Here is a 21,107-nt window from a genome sequence, read left to right as displayed (position 1 = left end):
GTCCATCTGTCTGTGCTCCTGTCCATCCTGGTGTCCGTCCATCCATGCCCACATCCATCCCAGCATCCACCCATGCACATCTCCGTCTGTCCCAGTGTCCATCTGTCCGTGCCCCTGTCCATGCATCCATCCATCCATGCACCCATGCATGCCTGCATCCATCCATCCATGCATCCATCCCTCCATCCACGCATCCATCCATTCATCTATCCATGCATCCATGCATGCATCCACCCACGCCTCTGTCCACCCCAGTGTCTCACAGTCCACCCTCCCATCCCTGCCAGCACCCATCCATCCGTGCCCATGTCCATTCCAGCATCCATCTCTCCATGCCCACATCCACCCCAGCATCCACCCACACGTCTCCGGCATCCATGCATCCATGCATCCGTGCCCCTGTGCACCCCAGTGCCCACCCATGCACCCCTCCAGCTGTGCCCTTGTCCATCCCTGTCTCTGTCCTTGCTCCCCCCATTTCCAGGCAGGGCCGTGCGGAGCCTCCCCCGGGACCGGCCCCGTGGGGAGCCGCGCTCCCCGGCACGGCCGCGGTAATGGGCGCTAATGGAGGCTGCGGGAGCGGGGGGGCTGCGGCTGCCCCACAGCAACCCCGTGTGGGGCCAGCGATGGGCGGGGAGCTGCTGCACCCACTGCTGGGGGCACCCACAGGGACGCCCGGCACCCCCCAGCCATGCGCTGCGAGCAGAGGGGACGCGCTGGGGGGCAGCGGGGGCTGAGGGCGATGGGGATGGAGGGTGCTGGGGATGTACCGGGGGGCTCCCCCCGTCTCCATTAACCCCAGTTGGGATCTGTGGCCGGCTCCTCCCCCGCTCCCATTAATGGGCTGCAGGACCCATGGGAGCCGCTGCCGGCAGCCTGAGTGCAGCCGGGGGGGGGAATCCATTTACCAGCTCCCCAGGGACCCCCCGCGCTGCCCCCCCAACCCTGCAGCCGGCACCGGGGGGGCCGCTTCCCCCCTCCTGTAGGGATGGGAATGGGGATCCTGGGCAGGGCTGGGCCCAGCCTCATCTGCCGGGGGTGGAGATGGAGCCCAGACCCGGCACAGGGATGGGACAGGGATGGGAATGGGATGGGAATGGGATGGGAAAGGGATGGGAATGGGATGGGAAAGGGATGGGACAGGGATGGGAAAGGGATGGGACAGGGATGGGAAAGGGATGGGACAGGGAAGGGAAATGGATGGGAAAGGGATGGGAAAGGGAAGGGAAATGGAATGGGAAAGGGAAGGGAAATGGATGGGAAAGGGATGGGACAGGGAAGGGAAATGGATGGGAAAGGGATGGGAAAGGGAAGGGAAATGGAATGGGAAAGGGAAGGGAAATGGATGGGAAATGGATGGGAAAGGGATGGGAAAGGGAAGGGAAATGGAATGGGAAATGGATGGGAAAGGGATGGGACAGGGAAGGGACAGGGATGGGACACGGAAGGGGCTGTCAGGTGCATCGGCAAAGGCAGCACAAGCTGATCCCACCTCATCCTCTGCCAGACTCACACCAAGCCCAGACCATCCCCTGCCAAGCTCCTGCCAGACTCTCACCAAGCCTGTGCCACTCCAGACCCACACCATCCAGCACCAGACCCATGCCAAGCCCACTGCATCCCATGCCAGAGCCACACCAGACCCATGCCAAGCCCACTGCATCCCATGCCAGACCCACACCAGGCCCAGGCCAAGCCCCTGCAGTCCCACACCAAGCCCTGGCCACCCCTGGAACCCCCCCTGCAAAGTGACCCAGCCCCCCCGCCATCAAGTGGGGTAACCGCGGATGGCACCCACGGGGCACCCCCTCCCTCCCCACACCCGCAGCAGCCCCGTGCCCCCCGGACACGCTGTCAGGTCCCATCGCGGGCGACCGGAGCAGCCCCTGCCTCGGGCGCAGCAGCGTCCCCTCGGCTTTATTGCTACAGAGTCCTCGTGGGTGCGGGCGCTGGGGTGCCCTGTGCCCCATGGGGGGGGTCCCCGTGCAGCCCGCGGTGCTACGGGGGGTGCTGGCTGCTGCGGGGGTGAGCAGGGAGCTCGGGGGGGGGCGGATGCTGCGTGGCACTGGGGTGAGGGCTGGAGGCGTGAGGATGAGGGGGGCGATGGTGCGGGGGTGCTCCGGCATCCTCCGCGCCCTCCTCCCCGTCCCCTCCATGGGGCTGCGGCCGGGCCCTCGCGCTGCCTTCCTCCTCCTCCTCCTCCTCCTCCTCCTCCTGGGCCTGGTCCCCGCGGTCCCCGCGCTGGAGCTGCTGGTGGCACATGGGGCAGGTGTCCTGCAGGCAGAGCCACTGGCGCAGGCAGGCGGCGTGGAAGAGGTGGCTGCAGGGGGTGACCACGGCCACGGCCAAGTCCTGCGGGCACAGCGCGGCCTCAGCCCCGGCACACGGCGCCCACAACACCCACGGCACCAACAGCACCCACTGCACCCACAGCGCCCAAGGCACCTGTGGCACCCATAGCACCCATGGCACCAATAACACCCACTGCACCCACAGTGCCCAAGGCACCTGTGGCACCCATAGCACCCATGGCACCAATAACACCCACTGCACCCACAGCGCCCAAGGCACCTGTGGCACCCATAGCACCCATGGCACCAACAGCACCCACAGCGCCCAAGGCACCTGTGGCACCCATAGCACCCATGGCACCAATAACACCCACTGCACCCACAGCGCCCAAGGCACCTGTGGCACCCATAGCACCCATGGCACCAATAACACCCACTGCACCCACAGTGCCCAAGGCACCTGTGGCACCCATAGCACCCATGGCACCAATAACACCCACTGCACCCACAGCGCCCAAGGCACCTGTGGCACCCATAGCACCCATGGCACCAACAGCACCCACAGTGCCCAAGGCACCTGTGGCACCCATAGCACCCATGGCACCAATAACACCCACTGCACCCACAGCGCCCAAGGCACCTGTGGCACCCATAGCACCCACAGCACCCACTGCACCCACAGCGCCCAAGGCACCTGTGGCACCCATAGCACCCATGGCACCAATAACACCCACTGCACCCACAGTGCCCAAGGCACCTGTGGCACCCATAGCACCCATGGCACCAATAACACCCACTGCACCCACAGTGCCCAAGGCACCTGTGGCACCCATAGCACCCACGGCACCCATAGCGCCCACTGCACCCATGGTGCCTACAGCACCCATGGGCACCCCTGACATCCCCAGCACACGGCACCCACTGCATCTACGGCACCCATAGCACCCACAGCTCCCATGGCCCTCCCAGCATCCACTGCACCCACAGCATCCACAGCACTTGAAGCACTCATGGCGCCCACAGTGCCCACAGCACCCCAGGTGCTAACAGCACCCACAGCACCCATGGCCCCCACAGAACCCATGGTGCCCACAGCGCCCCTGGCACACAGCACCCATGGCACACATAGCGCTCACAGCACCCCTGGCACCCCCAGTGCCCACAGCACCCATGACACCCCTGGCACCCACAGGCCCCATGGTACCCACAGCACCCATGGCACCCATGGTGCCCACAGCACCCCTGGCATCCCTGGCACACAGCACCCACGGCACCCATAGCACCCATGGAATCCCTGGCACACAGCACCCCTGGCATTCCTGGCACACAGCACCCATGGCACCCACAACACCCATAATGCCCACAGCACCCATGGCACCCCCAGTGCCCACAGCCCCCATGGTACCCATAGCACCCACAGCACCCATAGCACCCACGGCACCCATAATGCCCACAGCACCCATGGCAACTTTAGTGCCCACAGCCCCCCACGGCACCCATAGCACCCATGGCACCCATAATGCCCACAGCCCCCATGGCACCCACGGCACCCATGGCACCCATAGCGCCCACGGCACCCATAATGCCCACAGCACCCAGGGCACCCATAGCACCCAGGGCACCCATAGTGCCCACAGCACCCACAGCACCCATAGCACCCACGGCACCCATAATGCCCACAGCACCCAGGGCACCCATAGCATCCACGGCACCCATAGCGCCCACGGCACCCATAGCACCCACGGCACCCATAGCACCCATGGCACCCATAGTGCCCACAGCACCCATAGCACCCACGGCACCCATAGCACCCACAGCACCCATAGCACCCATGGCACCCATAGTGCCCACAGCACCCACAGCACCCATAGTGCCCACAGCACCCACGGCACCCATAGCGCCCACGGCACCCATAGCACCCATGGCACCCATAGCACCCATGGCACCCATAGTGCCCACAGCACCCACAGCACCCATAGTGCCCACAGCACCCACAGCACCCATAGTGCCCACAGCACCCACGGCACCCATAGTGCCCACAGCACCCACAGCACCCATAGTGCCCACGGCACCCCCTGCACCCACCTGGAAGCAGATGGCGCAGACATCATCGTGCAGCCGCAGCTGCCCGCGCGTGGCCCTGGGCAGGGCCCGCACCTTCCTGGCCGCCCCCCGGCGCAGGCGGAGGCTGCGCCAGCCCCAGCGCGCCCGCAGCCACACGTTGAGGTAGGCGTGGGTGAGCAGCACGGCGGCCCCCAGCCAGCTCCACTGCCCCAGCACCGACTCCCAGGCCCCGTAGGCCACCACGCTCAGCGCCAGCAGGAACTCCAGCCCCCGGCTCAGCGCCCTCACGCAGTAAATGGCCTCGTCCACGCGGCCCGGCGCCGCCTCCCGCACCGGCTCCGCCAGGAAGAGCGCGTAGATGAAGAGCGTGCCCATCACCTGCGGGCAGCCGCGCCACGGCCTTGGCACCCGCGCACCTCGGGTCCAGCAGGCCCCGCTCCGCCAGCCCCACTGCGAGGACCTTCTGCCTCAGAGCCACCCGAACCCCCCGCTCCGGATGACCCCATCGCCCCTCGCCCCGCTGCCGCAGCCCCCTCCCGCACCCAACGGAGATGGGATGCAGCTCTCTCGGGACGTGGCTCATCCCCCCCCCCCCCAGCAGCGCCATAGGGACGGGGTAAGCAGGGATCCGGCTGCGCCCCGCACCTGCAGCGAGGTGAGCATGCAGCTGGAGACCAGGACGAGCAGCCAGAAATCCAGCTGGAAGAAGTGGGCGATCTTGTAGGCCAGGAAGCAGGGGAACAGCAGCAGGAAGAGGCACAGGCTGACACCGCGGAAGTGCTTCCAGGGGCTCCTATGGGACGCGCGGAGCTCAGCGGGGCACATCCAGCCCAGGGACAGCGCCTCCGGGCCCCAGCCCCGGTACCTGTTGCGGGAGGCCCCCAGCGCCAGCAGGACGGGGTCCGCGATCTCGATCATGGACTGGAGCGTGGAGGTGAGCACGATGAAGAGGATGATGCTGAGCAGGAAGGTCCTTTGCAGCGCCGGCAGGTCCAGCAGCCCCGTCTGCAGCGCCAGCAGCAGCAGCGTCACCCCCTCCGTCACCCCCCTGCCGGAGCGGGGCGTGAGGCGGCACCGGGACCTGCCCTGCGCTGTCCCCTTGGGTCCCCAACTCATCCGGCCCAACAGTGCCTGTCCCCGTGCCTGTCCCCATCCCAGCTCCCCAGTGCCCAACCCTGTCCCTGTTCCCATCCCAGTTCACTGGTCCCCATCGCTGTCCCCGTCCCAGCTCCCCGGTGCCTATCCCCATCCCTGTCCCCATCCCTGTCCCCATCCCAGCTCCCCGGTGCCTATCCCTATCCCTGTCCCCATCCCAGCTCCCCAGTGCCCATCCCTGTCCCCATCCCAGCTCCCCGGTGCCTGTCCCCATCCCAGCTCCCCGGTGCCTGTCCCCATCCCTGTCCCCATCCCTGTCCCCATCCCAGCTCCCCGGTGCCTGTCCCCATCCCTGTCCCCATCCCAGCTCCCCGGTGCCTGTCCCCATCCCAGCTCCCCGGTGCCTGTCCCCATCCCAGCTCACCGGTGCCTGTCCCCATCCCTGTCCCCATCCCAGCTCCCCGGTGCCTGTCCCCATCCCAGCTCCCCGGTGCCTGTCCCCATCCCAGCTCCCCGGTGCCTGTCCCCATCCCAGCTCACCAGTGCCTGTCCCCATCCCAGCTCCCCGGTGCCTATCCCTATCCCTGTCCCCATCCCAGCTCCCCAGTGCCCATCCCTGTCCCCATCGCTGTCACCATCCCAGCTCCCCAGTGCCTGTCCCCATCCCAGCTCCCCGGTGCCTGTCCCCATCCCAGCTCCCCGGTGCCCATCCCTGTCCCCATCCCAGCTCCCCGGTGCCTGTCCCCATCCCAGCTCCCCGGTGCCTGTCCCCATCCCTGTCCCCATCCCTGTCCCCATCCCAGCTCCCCGGTGCCTGTCCCCATCCCTGTCCCCATCCCAGCTCCCCGGTGCCTGTCCCCATCCCAGCTCCCCGGTGCCTGTCCCCATCCCAGCTCCCCGGTGCCTGTCCCCATCCCTGTCCCCATCCCAGCTCCCCGGTGCCTGTCCCCATCCCAGCTCACCGGTGCCTGTCCCCATCCCAGCTCCCCGGTGTCTGTCCCCATCCCAGCTCACCGGTGCCTGTCCCCATCCCAGCTCACCGGTGCCTGCCCCCATCCCTGTCCCCATCCCAGCTCACCGGTGCCTGTCCCCATCCCAGCTCACCGGTGCCTGTCCCCATCCCTGTCCCCATCCCAGCTCACCGGTGCCTGTCCCCATCCCTGTCCCCATCCCAGCTCCCCGGTGCCTGTCCCCATCCCAGCTCCCCGGTGCCTGTCCCCATCCCAGCTCCCCGGTGCCTGTCCCCATCCCAGCTCACCGGTGCCTGTCCCCATCCCTGTCCCCATCCCAGCTCCCCGGTGTCTGTCCCCATCCCAGCTCCCCGGTGCCTGTCCCCATCCCTGTCCCCATCCCAGCTCCCCGGTGCCTGTCCCCATCCCTGTCCCCATCCCAGCTCCCCGGTGTCTGTCCCCATCCCAGCTCCCCGGTGCCTGTCCCCATCCCAGCTCCCCGGTGCCTGTCCCCATCCCTGTCCCCATCCCTGTCCCCATCCCAGCTCCCCGGTGCCTGTCCCCATCCCAGCTCCCCGGTGTCTGTCCCCATCCCAGCTCCCCGGTGCCTGTCCCCATCCCTGTCCCCATCCCAGCTCCCCGGTGCCTGTCCCCATCCCTGTCCCCATCCCTGTCCCCATCCCAGCTCACCGGTGCCTGTCCCCATCCCTGTCCCCATCCCAGCTCACCGGTGCCTGTCCCCATCCCTGTCCCCATCCCTGTCCCCATCCCTGTCCCCATCCCAGCTCCCCGGTGCCTGTCCCCATCCCAGCTCACCGGTGCCTGTCCCCATCCCTGTCCCCATCCCTGTCCCCATCCCAGCTCACCGGTGCGTGCCGTTGCCGGTGTGGAAGGCGCTGAACCCCACCAGGTAGAACTTGCAGAGGCTGAGGAGCCCCAGGGCCAGGTAGGAGACGGTGAAGGTGAGGCCGAGCAGGGCGTAGGGAGTGCTGCAGCACTCGGCCGCGCTGCAAGGGAGCCGAGCCGCCGTCACGGGCCCGCCGGGAGCACCCCAAGGCCCGGACCCTCCTCAACCCCCGGGCTGCCCGCTCCTACCTGCTGAGGAGGAGGAAGAGGAAGCCCTGCGCGCTCAGGGGGGTGCCGGACGAGGCGAGGAAGGCGCAGAGCTGCAGGGAGAAGAGCACGAGCCAGAAGACGAGGAAGAGGAGGGGCACGGCCAGCCGGCTCCATAGGGACACCCCCAGCGCCAGCAGCCGGGACAGCTCCAGCGCCTGCGGGGGAAGGGGGGGGCACAAGGGCGCTCAGCGGGGCAGCCCCACACGTGTGGGGCGGGACGGGAGCCCGCAGCCCCGCTCACCTCCATCAGGTCCGTGGCGGCGGCGGCCGCCAGGCGCACGGGGGGCAGGAGGTGGGGGCCCAGCAGGCAGAGCACCACGGTGAGGGTGAGCAGCGCGGCCGCGGCGTGGAGCAGGGGCAGCGCCGGCGGGGGCAGCCCGCAGAGCCGCGCCAGCACCGGCAGCACCGGAGCCAGCAGCAGCCACGGCCGCCGGCACCGCAGCAGCAGCGAGCACAGGGCACAGAGGCAGAGCTGGGCTGCGGGGACGGGACGGGACGGGGTCAGGGAACAGCTCGGCCTGCACGGAGACACCCCTGGGACCTCATACATGGGGGGGGCTTAAAGCCCATCCAGCGCCAGGGACCCCTTCCACTGGAGCAGCTTGCTCCAAGCCCTGTGTCCAGCCCGGCCTTGAGCACTGCCAGGGATGGGGCAGCCACGGCTTCAACCCCTTCCCGTGTCCCACCGCCCTCATAGGGAAGAACTTCCCTGTATCCCACCCAGCTCTTCCCTCTTCCAGCCGGAAGCCCTCATCCCATCCCTGCCTCCCTTGTCCCCAGCCCCTCTCCACGTTCCCTGTACCCCCCTCAGCCCCTGGAGCCGCTCTCAGCTCTCCCCACCCCACAGCAGAGGGGCAGGATCCCCTCCCGGCGCTGCTGCTCCCGCTCCGGGGTGCTCCCAGCACAGGGGGGGTCCAGGACCGGGTCCTGGGGAGGGAGCCTCTCCTCACCCCGCACCCCAGCTCCTTCCCTCGGCCCCTCTGCACCCCCCCCCCACCTGCCAGGGTGCTGATGGAGGCCCTGAGCGCCGCGGGCTCACGGAGCACAGCGCCCTGGAAGCCGGACTCCAGCTCCTGGTGCACGTAGTCCCTGCAGGGAGAGAGGGTCAGGTCCGGTGCCCCCCATGTCCCCCCCATGTCCCCATGTCCCCGGTGCAACCCCCAAGCCCCCAGTGCCCCCCATGTTCTCGGTGTCCCCCATGTCCCCCCCATGTCCCCATGTCCCCGGTGCAACCCCCAAGCCCCCAGTGCCCCCCATGTTCTCGGTGTCCCCCATGTCCCCCCCATGTCCCCAGCGCCCCCCACGTCCCCACTGTCTGCCCCATGTCCCCTGTGTCCCTGGTGTCCCCCATGTCCCTGGTGCCCCCCATGTCCCCAGTGCTCCCATGTCCCCCGTGCCCCCCATGCCCCCCCGTCTCCCCCATGTCCCCAGTGCTCCCATGTCCCCCGTGCCCCCCATGCCCCCCTGTCTCCCCCATGTCCCCAGTTCTCCCATGTCCCCGATGTCCCCCCTGTCTCCCCCATGTCCCCCATGCCCCCCATGTCCCCGCTGTCCCCCCCATGTCCCGCCCGTCCCCGGTGTCACCTGGCCAGTGAGTGGCCGGCGCTGAGCAGCAGCCCGCTGAGGAGGTGCAGGTAGAGCTTCACCAGCGAGCGCAGCGGCAGCAGCAGCAGCACCAGGGACACGACGTGGCCTGCGCAGAGGGACCGGGGGTGATGCTGAGCCCCCCCCTCAGTGCCCCCATTGGCACTGGAGGGGCAGGGACCCAGCGCTGGGGACACGGTGCTGGCACCAGGACAGCCACAGCAAGAGGGTGACCCCCGATCATGGAGAGCACCCTGGGCTGTCCCCAGTGTGCACACCCCTTAGGGTGTCCTCCCTCCCTCTCCATGCTCCTAACCCAGCCACCTTTAGGGTGCCTCCTTGTGTGCCCCACTTACCCATCCCTTGGGATGTCCCCCCCATGCCCATCCCTTGGGATGCACCCTTACGGCCCCAGCTGGATATGATATGGCACACATCCTCATGTCCATCCCTTGGGATGCCCCCCCCATGCCCATCCCTTGGGGTGCACCCTTACGGCCCCAGCTGGATATGATATGGCACACATCCTCATGTCCATCCCTTGGGATGCACCCTTATGGCCCCAGCTGGATATGATATGGCACACATCCTCATGTCCATCCCTTGGGATGCACCCTTACGGCCCCAGCTGGATATGATATGGCACACATCCTCATGTCCATCCCTTGGGATATCCCCCAACCATCCCTTGGGATGCACCCTTACGGCCCCAGCTGGATATGATATGGCACACATCCTCATGTCCATCCCTTGGGATGCCCCCCCCATGCCCATCCCTTGGGGTGCACCCTTATGGCCCCAACCGGACATGATATTGCACACGTCCTCATGCCCATCCCTCGGGGTGCCCCCCCCATGCCCATCCCTCGGGGTGCCCCCCCATGCCCATCCCTTGGGGTGCCCCCCCATGCCCATCCCTTGGGGTGCCCCCCCATGCCCATCCCTCGGGGTGCACCCTGCTGTCCTCAACCTCCCCATGCCCAGCGCTGTCCCCTCGTGCCCGCAGCCCGGCCAGTACCGGGGCTGCCCCCCCCTCCATGCTCCTCCTTGGGATGTGCCCCCCATGTCCCAGCGCTGCCATTCCCTGGGCTCCCCCCCCCAGTGCCCTCCCCCTGCCCATCCCTTGGGACCCCCCCGTGTCCCCGCTCCGCCCTCACCCATGCAGTGCGCGCCGCGGAGCGCGGGGGCGCGCAGGAGGGGGGGGTCCCCGCGGCGCGGCCGCAGCAGCTCCCCGAGGGCCGCGGGGTCCCAGCGGTAGAGCAGGTCCAGCAGCGCCAGCCCCGGCACCCGCAGCGCCACGTTGGCCACGGCCTCCAGCCGGGACATGGCCCGCACCGGGGGGGGGGGTCCCCGCGTCCCGCAGCCCGCAACGGGGGGACCCCCCGGGGCTACCCCCGGGGCTCCTCCGGTACGGCAGGGGGCGCCCGCGCAGAGCCCGGATGGGGGCCTGTCTGCCCTGCCGCCGCCCGCCGGGGCGGGCCCCGCTCTCTTTCCCGTTCCCTCTCCCTCTCCCGTTCCCGTTCCCGTTCCCGTTCCGCTCCCAACGCCACTTTCGCTTTCTCCCGCCCCGCCCCTACGCCCAGCGCGTCACAAAGAGGCTTCGCGCCAGGGGAGCCGCGCTGACGCCGCGCCCGCCATCTTAGAAGAGGGCACAGCCCTTCTTCTCCCCCCCGTGCCTTCCGCCATCTTGGATGAGGGCAACCGCCATCTTGCGCGGGGGGCGAGGCGTCACCGCTGAGGCCCCGCCCCGCGTCAGCCATCTTGGGTGCGGGCAGGCGCTGAGGGCGGGCGGCGGCCGCCATTTTGAGAGGGGAAAGGCGGCGGGGAGCCGGGGGGTGTTGGGGTGCAGTGGGATGAGGGGGGATCCATTGGGATCGGCTGGGGGTCCGCTGAGCTCCCCTGGGGTCCCCGTGTCCCGTCCCTCAGCGGCCTGGGGCTGTCACAGCCGTGGGGCACGCTGCGGGTGCCATGGAAGCCTTTATGGGACAGGCGTTCCCGTTCCCATTGGGATCCCCTTGCCCCCTTTATCCGGTGTGGCGGCATCCGTGGGGCTGCTCCGCTCTGCTGGAACGGGGAGAGCTGGAAGGAGGGGTGCAGGCACCCACAGTGGTGCCTTGACAGCTTTCTGCTTTAAGAGACATAAACCCGGCTTGTCCCGACCGCGAGGGTTGGGGAGGAGCCGAAACCCCATTGAGTCTGGAAGTGGAACCCCATTGAGTGTGGGAGCAAGAGGCTACTCACGGGGATGAAGAGGAACTGCAGGCCTTCATCCTCGCGACCCCTAACCACCAGCAGCAGGAGGCACTGCGTGAGCGCATCAATGGGGCGAATGCCAGCGAGCCAATTCTAATCCTAGACGGGAACAGGTTTTGCACATGGATGAGGTGGGAAGCAATCTCATCTCCCTGTAGTCATTGTAGGTAACATAAACGGTCTGAGCGGCAAAGGGAAGGCAGGAATGGCTTTGGAGGAGCGATCCCCCTGCGCCTCAGCGCTGACTAAAGCATGCCTGCGGTACAGCTTTAACGCGTTGTGGAGTCCCCGTGTGTCAGGAGGGAAGAGTTGGACCTGGACAAGGCCCCTTCCGACAGGAAGCAGGCGGGGACGCCGTGCCGAGGGATGTGCATGTGGAGCCAGGCGCGCGCAGGATGCTCCCAGGCAGGGCCCATCCCTCCCCTTGCTGCTGGACCACCAGGATACCCCGATGGCGGCGTGCTCACGGCTGTGCCAGTGCGCAGCATCTCGGATCCCTGCTCTCCGAGGCTGGCGGCCATCCCCAGGGCTCACTCAATGCTCTGGATCCCGAAACTGGAGGGCCAGGAAGGAACCACACGCCACGAGGAGGAGGCACGGAGCCCTATGGAGGCCTCATGGAGAGCGCGGTGCACCGGGGACTTGGGCCCTGGTGTCGGAGATGTGGCGGGGAACAAGGGGAAGAGCGGGATTCTCCGCCTGGGATGGGGCAATCCCCGTTCCGGGAACAAAGGGGAGGAGCGGCGGTGATGATTCAGCCCTTGCACAAGCGCTTCCTTCCTCCTCCTGCTTGGCTCATCCTCGTCGGGCAGCATCCGTGCCCTTAGGGCTGGGTGCTGGGGCCCTGAGTCAGCCCTTGCGCAACAGCCACACAGGATGGATCCGTAGATCCCGGGGCACCGCATCCCGGTGTTCCCAGAGCAGGGCCCGGGGTGTCAGCGCGCAGCCCCATGGCAGCAGGTCTGGGGTCACTGGGAGTGGGGATCTCCAGCCCGCACGGTGCCCATTGCGCTGACCTCCCCCGGGCTGGAGGGCAGCTCCCATTCCTGAGCCAGCATGGAGTCAATGGGATAACGCCTATCCTGGGCGCCCATCGTCCCAGCCAGGCACTGCCGCTGCTTCCCACCTGCACCACCGCTCACCGGGGGCAGGACCCGGATCCCTCCTGTTTGGGGTTTCCCCGGCTGTTTGGGGCGCACAAAGCACCGCCTGCCCTTGGGGTGTCCCTTGGGATGCAGGGATGTGACCCGGCATGGGGGCCACGCAGCCCCCGCTCCCTGCCCGCTGCCCATGGCCCCGTGCGGAGCCGCCCGGGGCGGGGGACCCGGGTGACGCAGGAACCGGCACCCACAGACCCCGGCTTCCCTTTGCCGGCGCTGCGGCAGGAGCCGGGCATGGCCGTGTCCGAGCCCAACCTCTACGAGCGGCTGCAGATCCAGTACCCGCCCAGCCCCGCCCGAGGTGAGCCCCGCGCCCCCGGTACCGGTACCCGGATCGGGGCACCCCCGGTACCCGGCTCAGGGCACCTCCAATACCCGGCGGGGGGCACCTCCGGTACCAGTACCCGGCTCAGGGCATCCCTGGTACCCGGATCGGGGCACCTCTGATACCCGGATCGGGGCACCCCTGGTACCCGGCTGGGGGCAACCCCAGTAGCCCGCTAGGAACACCCCTGGTACCGGTACCCAGATCGGGGCACCCCCAGTACCCGGCTCAGGGCACCTCCGATACCCGGCTCGGGGCATCCCCGGTACCGGTACCCGGCTGGGGGCACCCCCAGTACCCGGCTGAGGACACCCCCGGTGCCGGTACCCGGCTCGGGCCACCCCTGGTACCGGTGCCCGGCTGGAGGCAACCCCAGTACCCGGCTCGGGGCATCCCCGGTACCGGTACCCGGCTCAGGGCACCCCCGGCCTCTCTCCCGCAGGTCCCCGCTCCGCTCCGGCCGCATCCTGCTGCGCGCTCAGCACCGCCCTGGCCACGGGCACCGGCCTGGTGCTGGTGCTGGGGGCAGCGCTGGCGGCGGTCATCGTCCTGCGTGAGTGCTGCTGGGGCGGGCAGCGGGCAGGGGCAGGAACGGGCAGGGGACAGGAACGGGCAGGGGCAGGAACGGGCATGGGACAGGAGCAGGCAGGGGACAGGAACGGGCAGGGGCTGGCAGGGGACAGGAGCAGGCAGAGGCTGGCAGGGGACAGGAGCAGGCAGGGGACAGGAACGATCAGGGGCTGGCAGGGGACAGGAGCAGGCAGGGGCTGGCAGGGGACAGGAGCAGGCAGGGGCTGGCAGGACCTGACCCTGTGACTTGTCTCCCCCAGACATGCAGGGCCAGGCAGAGCTGCGGGCAGCGCGGGCAGAGCTCACAGCAGTCGGGACCCATCTGCTGCCCGAGCCCGATGGTGAGAGGGGCCGTGGGGCTGCCCGTACCCTCCATCACCCTGCCTGCACCCCTGCCTGCGCCCCTGCCCATCGCCTCTCCTGACCCCCCAGGTACCCGGAGCCCCGCTGAGAGCCTGGCAGCGGTGCAGAAGCGGAAGGAGCAGCTCGGTAACGAACGGGGGTGCCCTGAGGGGGGGGGTGTGTGTCCCGGGGGGTGCCCCCGGTGTTCCCGGTGAGTGACCGTGGGTGCCGCAGGCTGCTGGCTGCAGGCTCTGGCGCTGGGCTGGCGGCACCACCGCGGCCACATCTACTTCTTCTCCGGGGAGCGCAAGCCCTGGCGCGATGCCGAGGCCGCCTGCCGCGCCGTGCACGCGCACCTCGCCTCCGTCACCGGCCCCGACGAGCAGGTGCTGCCCGTGGCCCTGCCCGTACCCACATCCGGGCCCTCGCCTGCCCATGACCCCTACCTGTGCCCCCTGCCCATGCCTTCTCCTGATCCCAGTCTGTCCCACCTCCTGCTTATACCCCTGCCCATCCGTGCCCCCTGCCTGTATCCCCATCCGTGCTCTCTCCTGCCCATACCTCCTACCTGTGCCCTCTATCCATGCCTTCCCCTCACTATTACCCACTGCCCATATCCCCTGCCCACATCCCCTGCCCACACCCCCTGCCCATGACCCTGATCTGTGCCATCTCCTCATTATACCCCTGCCCGTATCCCCATCCGTGCCCTCTCCTGCCCATACCCCCTGCCTGTGCCCTCTGTCCATGCCTTCTCCCCACCATTACCCGCTGCCCATATCCCCTGCCCATATCCCCTGCCCATATCCCCTGCCCGTACCCCCTGCCCATGACCCCGATCTGTGCCATCCCCTGCTTATACCCCTGCCCACAGCCCTATCCCTGTCCTCTCCTGCCCATGCCTGTATCCCCATCTGTGCCCTCCTGCCCATATCCCCTGCCCATGTCCTCTCCTGCCTGTAAACCCTGCCCGTACCCCCTGCCTACGCCCCATGTCCCCTTGTGCCCTCTCCTGCCCATGCCCTCTTCTGCCTGGAGAGGTCTCCTCTCCTGCTGCAGGTACCCCTGCCCGTGGCCCCTCTCTGTGCCTGTACCCCCCATCCCCACCATCTCCTGCCCTGTGCCCACTCCTGCCTGTACCCACTGCCCACACCCCTTGCTCATGACCCCGTCCATGCCCCCCCCGTATTCCCTGCCTGTCCCACGTCCCTCAGGACTACCTGGCACGGGAAGCAAGAGGAGGATCCTATTGGATTGGGCTGACGGCCACGGGCCCGGGGGGGTCCTGGCACTGGGTGGACGGGACCGCCTACAGCCAGGCGCAGAGGTGAGCGGGGCTTGGGGGGCACAGGGGGGACCTCAGCCCCCCCAGCACCCCCCCCACCGACCCCACTGTGACCCAGCAGCTTCTGGGCGCCGGGGCAGCCGGACGGCACCGACCACGGGCAGTGGGGCCGGGAGAGCTGCGCCCAGATCCACCCCGTGGGCAACGGGCTCTGGAACGACCACAACTGCAACTTCACCTTCCCCTGGGTCTGCAAGAGGGACCTGAGCGCGCCCTGAGGCCGCGGGGAGGGACCCGGACCCAGACCCAGCGCCGCTGCGCTGCTGGAGCCGTCGCCAGCACCATGCTGGAGAGCTGGATGGGACCCCAGGGACCTCCGCTCCCCCAGAGCCAGGCAGCCCGGTGCCGGGCTGTGATTAAACTGCTCCCACTGCACCTCCTGCGGCTGCCTCTGGCCTTCCCCATGCAGGGGGGAGTCCAGCACCCCCAGAGCCCCGGGATGGGAGAGCCGGGAAGGTTCAGCCTGGAGAGGGACCTTGGAGCAGCTCCAGTGCCTGAAGGGGACACAGAAAACCTGGAGAGGGGCTCCTACAACAGCGCATGGGGATGGGATGAGGAGTTTGGGCTTCCAGCTGGAAGGGGTGGATGGGATACAGGGAAGTTCTTCACGCTGAGGGTGGGGGCACATGGGAAGGGCTTGAATGGAGAGGCTGTGGCTGCCCCATCCCTGGCAGTGCTCAAGGCCAGGTTGGACACAGGGGCTTGGAGCAAGCTGCTCCAGTGGAAGGGGTTGGGGTTGGGGCTGGAGGAGCTTTAAGGTCCCTTCATCCCAACCCATCCATGGTTCCATCACTCTAAGCCCCCCCAGCCCCTCTGCCCATCCCTCCCCTGCCCTTTGCTGCCCTTGGCTGTGGTGCCATGGGGGTCATGGTGCCATGGCTCCAGCCCCTCACCTTGCCATTGCAGTGGGATGGGATCCCAGGACCCCCCTGCACCCACAGCTCCACCAGCAGCACCCAGCCCATTCCCAGCACTGCTGGCACCCATAACCTGCCCCCACTCACCGGGCACGGGTGCATCCTGCTCGGGTGCCTGTTCACAAGGTTCCCAGTGCACCGGGACCAGTTACACCCCCTCCCACACACACACACCAGTGCCCCATTCCCACCAGGATCCCTCTTATCCCGAGGTGACAAACCCCATCTCCAGCCACCCCATCCCACACTGGGTACCCCTCATAGCACCCAGTGGGGAGAACCCTAACCCAGGGTCCCACATGGAGGGGATGGAGGCACCCAGCACCCATTGGGCTGATGGTGAGAAGCTTCCAGGACCTTCTGTGGGGAAAAGCACCCCTGTTTTAGCATCCTTTTATAGCGGATGATCCGGGAACCATGGAGCTGCCTGCTCCAGGGACAATGGAGCATCCCAGTCCAGGAACCATGGAGCATCCTGGTCCAGGGAGAATGGAGCATCCCGGTCCAGGAATCATGGAGCATCCTGGTCCAGGGACAATGGAGCATCCTGGTCCGGGAGCCATGGAGCATCCCGGTCCAGGGAGAATGGAGCATCCCGATCAAGGGACAATGGAACATCCCAGTCCAGGGACAATGGAGCATCCCGGTCCGGGAGCCATGGAGCATCCTGGTCCAGGGACAATGGAGCATCCTGGTCCGGGAGCCATGGAGCATCCCGGTCCAGGGAGAATGGAGCATCCTGGTCCAGGGACAATGGAACATCCCAGTCCAGGGACAATGGAGCATCCTGGTCCAGGGACAATGGAACATCCCAGTCCAGGGACAATGGAGCATCCCGGTCCGGGAGCCATGGAGCATCCTGGTCCAGGGACAATGGAGCATCCTGGTCCAGGGACAATGGAACATCCCAGTCCAGGGACAATGGAGCATCCCGGTCCGGGAGCCATGGAGCATCCTGGTCCAGGGACAATGGAGCATCCCGGTCTAGGGACAATGCAGCATCCTGGTCTGGGAGCCATGGAGCATCCCGATCCAGGGACAATGGAGCATCCCGGTCCAGGGACAATGGAACATCCTGGTCTGGGAACCATGGTCCTGGATTTGTCCAGCATGGATTCAGGAACGTGGGGATGGACATCAGCCCCCTCCAGCCCTCCCCTGATGGCATCTAAAGGGACAAATGGACCAAACCCTGCTCTTGGCTGCCTGGTTGCTCTTTATTCCAGAGCTACGGACGGCTCCCATCCATCCCATTGGGATTCGGCGGCCGCTTCGCACCCATCTCAGCGGGCTCTTTTGATGCCCATCTCCCGATCCATGCCTTGGATGAAGCCTTCGTTGAGGAAGAGCATCTCCCCGTGGGGCAGGAGCCGCTCGAGGAGCCCATCGGCTGCATCCGGATGGAGCAGGGCATTGGCCCCGGGATCCAGGAGCCGCAGGGATGCGAGGAAGCGCGGAGCCAGGCGGCGGAGGGTGAGCTCAGCCAAGGCGAGGTTCTCTTGGGGCTCACAAACCAAAGCCAAAGCCAAAGCCATCACCTGGATCCACGTCACCGTCACCCGCTCGGGAAAGGGGTCCCCGGGGGGCAGCTGGAAAACCCCATAGGGAGCGCTCTGGAAGGAGACGGCATCGGGGGGGACGTGGGGAGAGGATGGGTGAGGCAGGGAGGAGCGGAGGAGGTGGCATTGGGTGGTCACTTGCCTAGGGGAGAAAAGGGGGGGGACGGGTGTTAAGAGCACCCCAATACAGGGAGGGATGGGGGGGGACCACAGCTGTTGGGGGGGACGGGGCTCGACGGGATCCCCGGGGCCGCACGGCCCCGGGGATCCCGTCGAGCCCCGTCCCCCCCAAAAAGGGGTTTGGGGTCCCATGGGTCTCCATGTCCCATAGAGGGGAGATGCCATGGGATGGGTGGGGAGCATCCCATAAAGAGGGGAGTCCCATGGACCGGGCTGTACCACAGGTACCTGTACCGGTGGGGGGGTGTCCCATGGATGTGCCTGAACAAACGGTACTGGTGGGGGGGGGTGTCCGATGGGCAGGACTGTACCACCGGTACCGGTGGGGGGGGTGTCCGATGGGCGGGGCTGTACCACCGGTACCGGTGTGTGGGGGGGTCCCATAGATGGGGCTGTACCACCGGTACCGGTGTGGGGGGGGTCAGATGGACGGGGCTGTACCTCCGGTACCGGTGGGGGGGGCGGTGTGTGTCCGATGGGCGGGGCTGTATCACCGGTACCGGGGGTCCGATGGGCAAGGCTGTACCACCGGTACCGTTGGGGGGGTGTCCTATAGATGGGGCTGTACCACCGGTACCGGGTGTCCAATGGACGGGGCTGTACCACCGGTACCGGTGGGGGGGGGGTCCGATGGGCGGGGCTGTACCAGCGGTACCGGGGGGGGTTTCCGATGGACGGGGCTGTACCGCCGGTACCGGGGGGGGGGGGGTCCGATGGGCGGGGCTGTACCTCCGGTACCGGGGGGGGGGGGGGGGGGTGTCCGATGGGCGGGGCTGTACCACCGGTACCGGGTGTCGCTTGGGCGGGGCTGTACCACCGGTACCGGTGTGTGGGGGTGTCCCATAGATGGGGCTGTACCACCGGTACCGGGTGTCCGATGGACGGGGCTGTACCACCGGTACCGGTGTGGGGGGGGGTGTCCGATGGGCGGGGCTGTACCACCGGTACCGGTGTGTGGGGGGGTGTCCGATGGGCGGGGCTGTACCACCGGTACCGGTGTGGGGGGGTGTCCGATGGGCGGGGCTGTACCACCGGTACCGGTGGGGGGGTGTCCGATGGGCGGGGCTGTACCACCGGTACCGGTGTGTGGGGGGGTGTCCGATGGGCGGGGCTGTACCACCGGTACCGGTGTGGGGGGGGTGTCCGATGGGCGGGGCTGTACCACCGGTACCGGTGTGGGGGGGGGTCCGATGGGCGGGGCTGTACCACCGGTACCGGTGTGTGTGGGGTCCGATGGACGGGGCTGTACCACCGGTACCGGTGTGTGTGGGGGTGTCCGATGGGCGGGGCTGTACCACCGGTACCGGTGTGGGGGGGGGTGTCCGATGGGCGGGGCTGTACCACCGGTACCGGTGTGTGGGGGGGTGTCCGATGGGCGGGGCTGTACCACCGGTACCGGTGTGGGGGGGTGTCCGATGGGCGGGGCTGTACCACCGGTACCGGTGGGGGGGTGTCCGATGGGCGGGGCTGTACCACCGGTACCGGTGTGTGGGGGGGTGTCCGATGGGCGGGGCTGTACCACCGGTACCGGTGTGGGGGGGGTGTCCGATGGGCGGGGCTGTACCACCGGTACCGGTGTGGGGGGGGGTCCGATGGGCGGGGCTGTACCACCGGTACCGGTGTGTGTGGGGTCCGATGGACGGGGCTGTACCACCGGTACCGGTGTGGGGGGGTGTCCGATGGGCGGGGCTGTACCACCGGTACCGGTGTGGGGGGGTGTCCGATGGGCGGGGCTGTACCACCGGTACCGGTGTGGGGGGGTGTCCGATGGGCGGGGCTGTACCACCGGTACCGGTGTGGGGGGGTGTCCGATGGGCGGGGCTGTACCACCGGTACCGGTGTGTGGGGGGGTGTCCGATGGGCGGGGCTGTACCACCGGTACCGGTGTGGGGGGGTGTCCGATGGACGGGGCTGTACCACCGGTACCGGTGTGGGGGGGTGTCCGATGGGCGGGGCTGTACCACCGGTACCGGTGGGGGGGTGTCCGATGGGCGGGGCTGTACCACCGGTACCGGTGTGTGGGGGGGTGTCCGATGGGCGGGGCTGTACCACCGGTACCGGTGTGGGGGGGGTGTCCGATGGGCGGGGCTGTACCACCGGTACCGGTGTGGGGGGGGGTCCGATGGGCGGGGCTGTACCACCGGTACCGGTGTGTGTGGGGTCCGATGGACGGGGCTGTACCACCGGTACCGGTGTGGGGGGGTGTCCGATGGGCGGGGCTGTACCACCGGTACCGGTGTGGGGGGGTGTCCGATGGGCGGGGCTGTACCACCGGTACCGGTGTGTGTGGGGTCCGATGGGCGGGGCTGTACCACCGGTACCGGTGTGGGGGGGTGTCCGATGGGCGGGGCTGTACCACCGGTACCGGTGTGTGTGGGGTCCGATGGACGGGGCTGTACCACCGGTACCGGTGTGGGGGGGTGTCCGATGGGCGGGGCTGTACCACCGGTACCGGTGTGGGGGGGTGTCCGATGGGCGGGGCTGTACCACCGGTACCGGTGTGTGTGGGGTCCGATGGGCGGGGCTGTACCACCGGTACCGGTGTGGGGGGGTGTCCGATGGGCGGGGCTGTACCACCGGTACCGGTGGGGGGGGGGGGGTCCGTCCCGTACCTGGCCACGGCCGCGATCTGCTCCTGTCGGCGGAGCCGCTCCCGGGCCGGGTCCGCGGGGGGGTCCCCGTCGGGAGGGGGGGTCCCGAAGGAGCGCGCGCAGAGCACGCGGCAGGGGGCGTGGCCAGCGGGGCCCTGCCCGCCCAGCGCCAGCAGCACGAGCGCCCTCACCATGGCAACGCGACCCCGGCCGCCGAATCCGATTGGCTCCGGGGGTGGGGATGCGGAAGGAGGAGACGGCGCCGATTGGTGGGTGACGGAGGGGGTCGGCGTCAACCCTCTGCACGTGACAGCGGAGGGCTGTGATTGGATGAGGCCTCGCGGAGCGGCGCGCTGATTGGCTGGTAAGGGGCTGGTGGGCGGGGTGAATGGCGGAAGTACAGCATCACACAGCACCTCATTCATCTCCCGGAGGAGTTATTAATTGGGACTATTAATAATTAATAGCATCAAATAATCAAGGGGGGGGCACAACCCGGTGGCAGCAGCTCCAGCCCCCCCCCCCCTGGTGCTTCCATTGCAAGTGCTCAGCCCAACGTGGGGGGGGGGGGGTAAAACCCTTCCTGCCCTCCCCAATTAACCTCAGAGAACTAATTACTTTAAATAAGATGGGGGGGAAGGGGGGGGAAATCACCCCAAACCCTCCACGACCCCCCCCATAGCACCCCTTGTTGCTGCTGCAGGAGGGGGGTATCACAAGGGGTGCCCCCCCCAGCGCCCACAGGGTTAAGTGCTTTGCTGCCTA

The 21,107-nt window shown here is 68.0% G+C and overlaps 3 protein-coding genes across 3 annotated transcripts; 1 reads left to right on the top strand and 2 right to left on the bottom strand.

The window, feature by feature from the left end:
* Positions 1-1,998: 1,998 nt before the first annotated feature.
* On the bottom strand, positions 1,999-10,790 carry LOC133262124 (RING finger protein 145-like). The gene is given in 10 exon segments (XM_061441060.1): positions 1,999-2,352; positions 4,377-4,733; positions 5,001-5,148; positions 5,221-5,403; positions 7,267-7,407; positions 7,496-7,671; positions 7,758-7,993; positions 8,514-8,605; positions 9,101-9,209; positions 10,258-10,790. Coding segments are annotated over 10 exon segments (2,325 nt in total). The 5' UTR covers positions 10,787-10,790.
* A 1,875-nt stretch (positions 10,791-12,665) lies between these two features.
* LOC133262104 (C-type lectin domain family 4 member F-like) lies at positions 12,666-15,313 on the top strand. The gene is made up of 7 exons (XM_061441037.1): positions 12,666-12,814; positions 13,281-13,391; positions 13,669-13,749; positions 13,841-13,897; positions 13,985-14,136; positions 14,965-15,077; positions 15,157-15,313. The coding sequence occupies exons 1-7, from the start codon at positions 12,748-12,750 to the stop codon at positions 15,311-15,313; spliced, it is 738 nt and encodes a 245-aa protein (XP_061297021.1). The 5' UTR covers positions 12,666-12,747.
* A 1,897-nt stretch (positions 15,314-17,210) lies between these two features.
* On the bottom strand, positions 17,211-20,548 carry AP5S1 (adaptor related protein complex 5 subunit sigma 1). The gene is made up of 2 exons (XM_061441004.1): positions 20,364-20,548; positions 17,211-17,713 (listed from the first exon to the last, which is right to left on the bottom strand). The coding sequence occupies exons 1-2, from the start codon at positions 20,534-20,536 to the stop codon at positions 17,296-17,298; spliced, it is 591 nt and encodes a 196-aa protein (XP_061296988.1). The 5' UTR covers positions 20,537-20,548; the 3' UTR covers positions 17,211-17,295.
* Between the last annotated feature and the right edge of the window lie 559 nt (positions 20,549-21,107).

Source organism: Pezoporus flaviventris, unplaced genomic scaffold (genome assembly GCF_033815535.1).
Source record: "Pezoporus flaviventris isolate CSIRO_AGI_PZ_B2104156 unplaced genomic scaffold, CSIRO_AGI_Pfla_v1 ptg000188l, whole genome shotgun sequence".
In the NCBI taxonomy this organism is placed as follows: Eukaryota; Metazoa; Chordata; class Aves; order Psittaciformes; family Psittacidae; genus Pezoporus; species Pezoporus flaviventris.
This window is presented reverse-complemented; position numbering and strand designations above follow the sequence as displayed.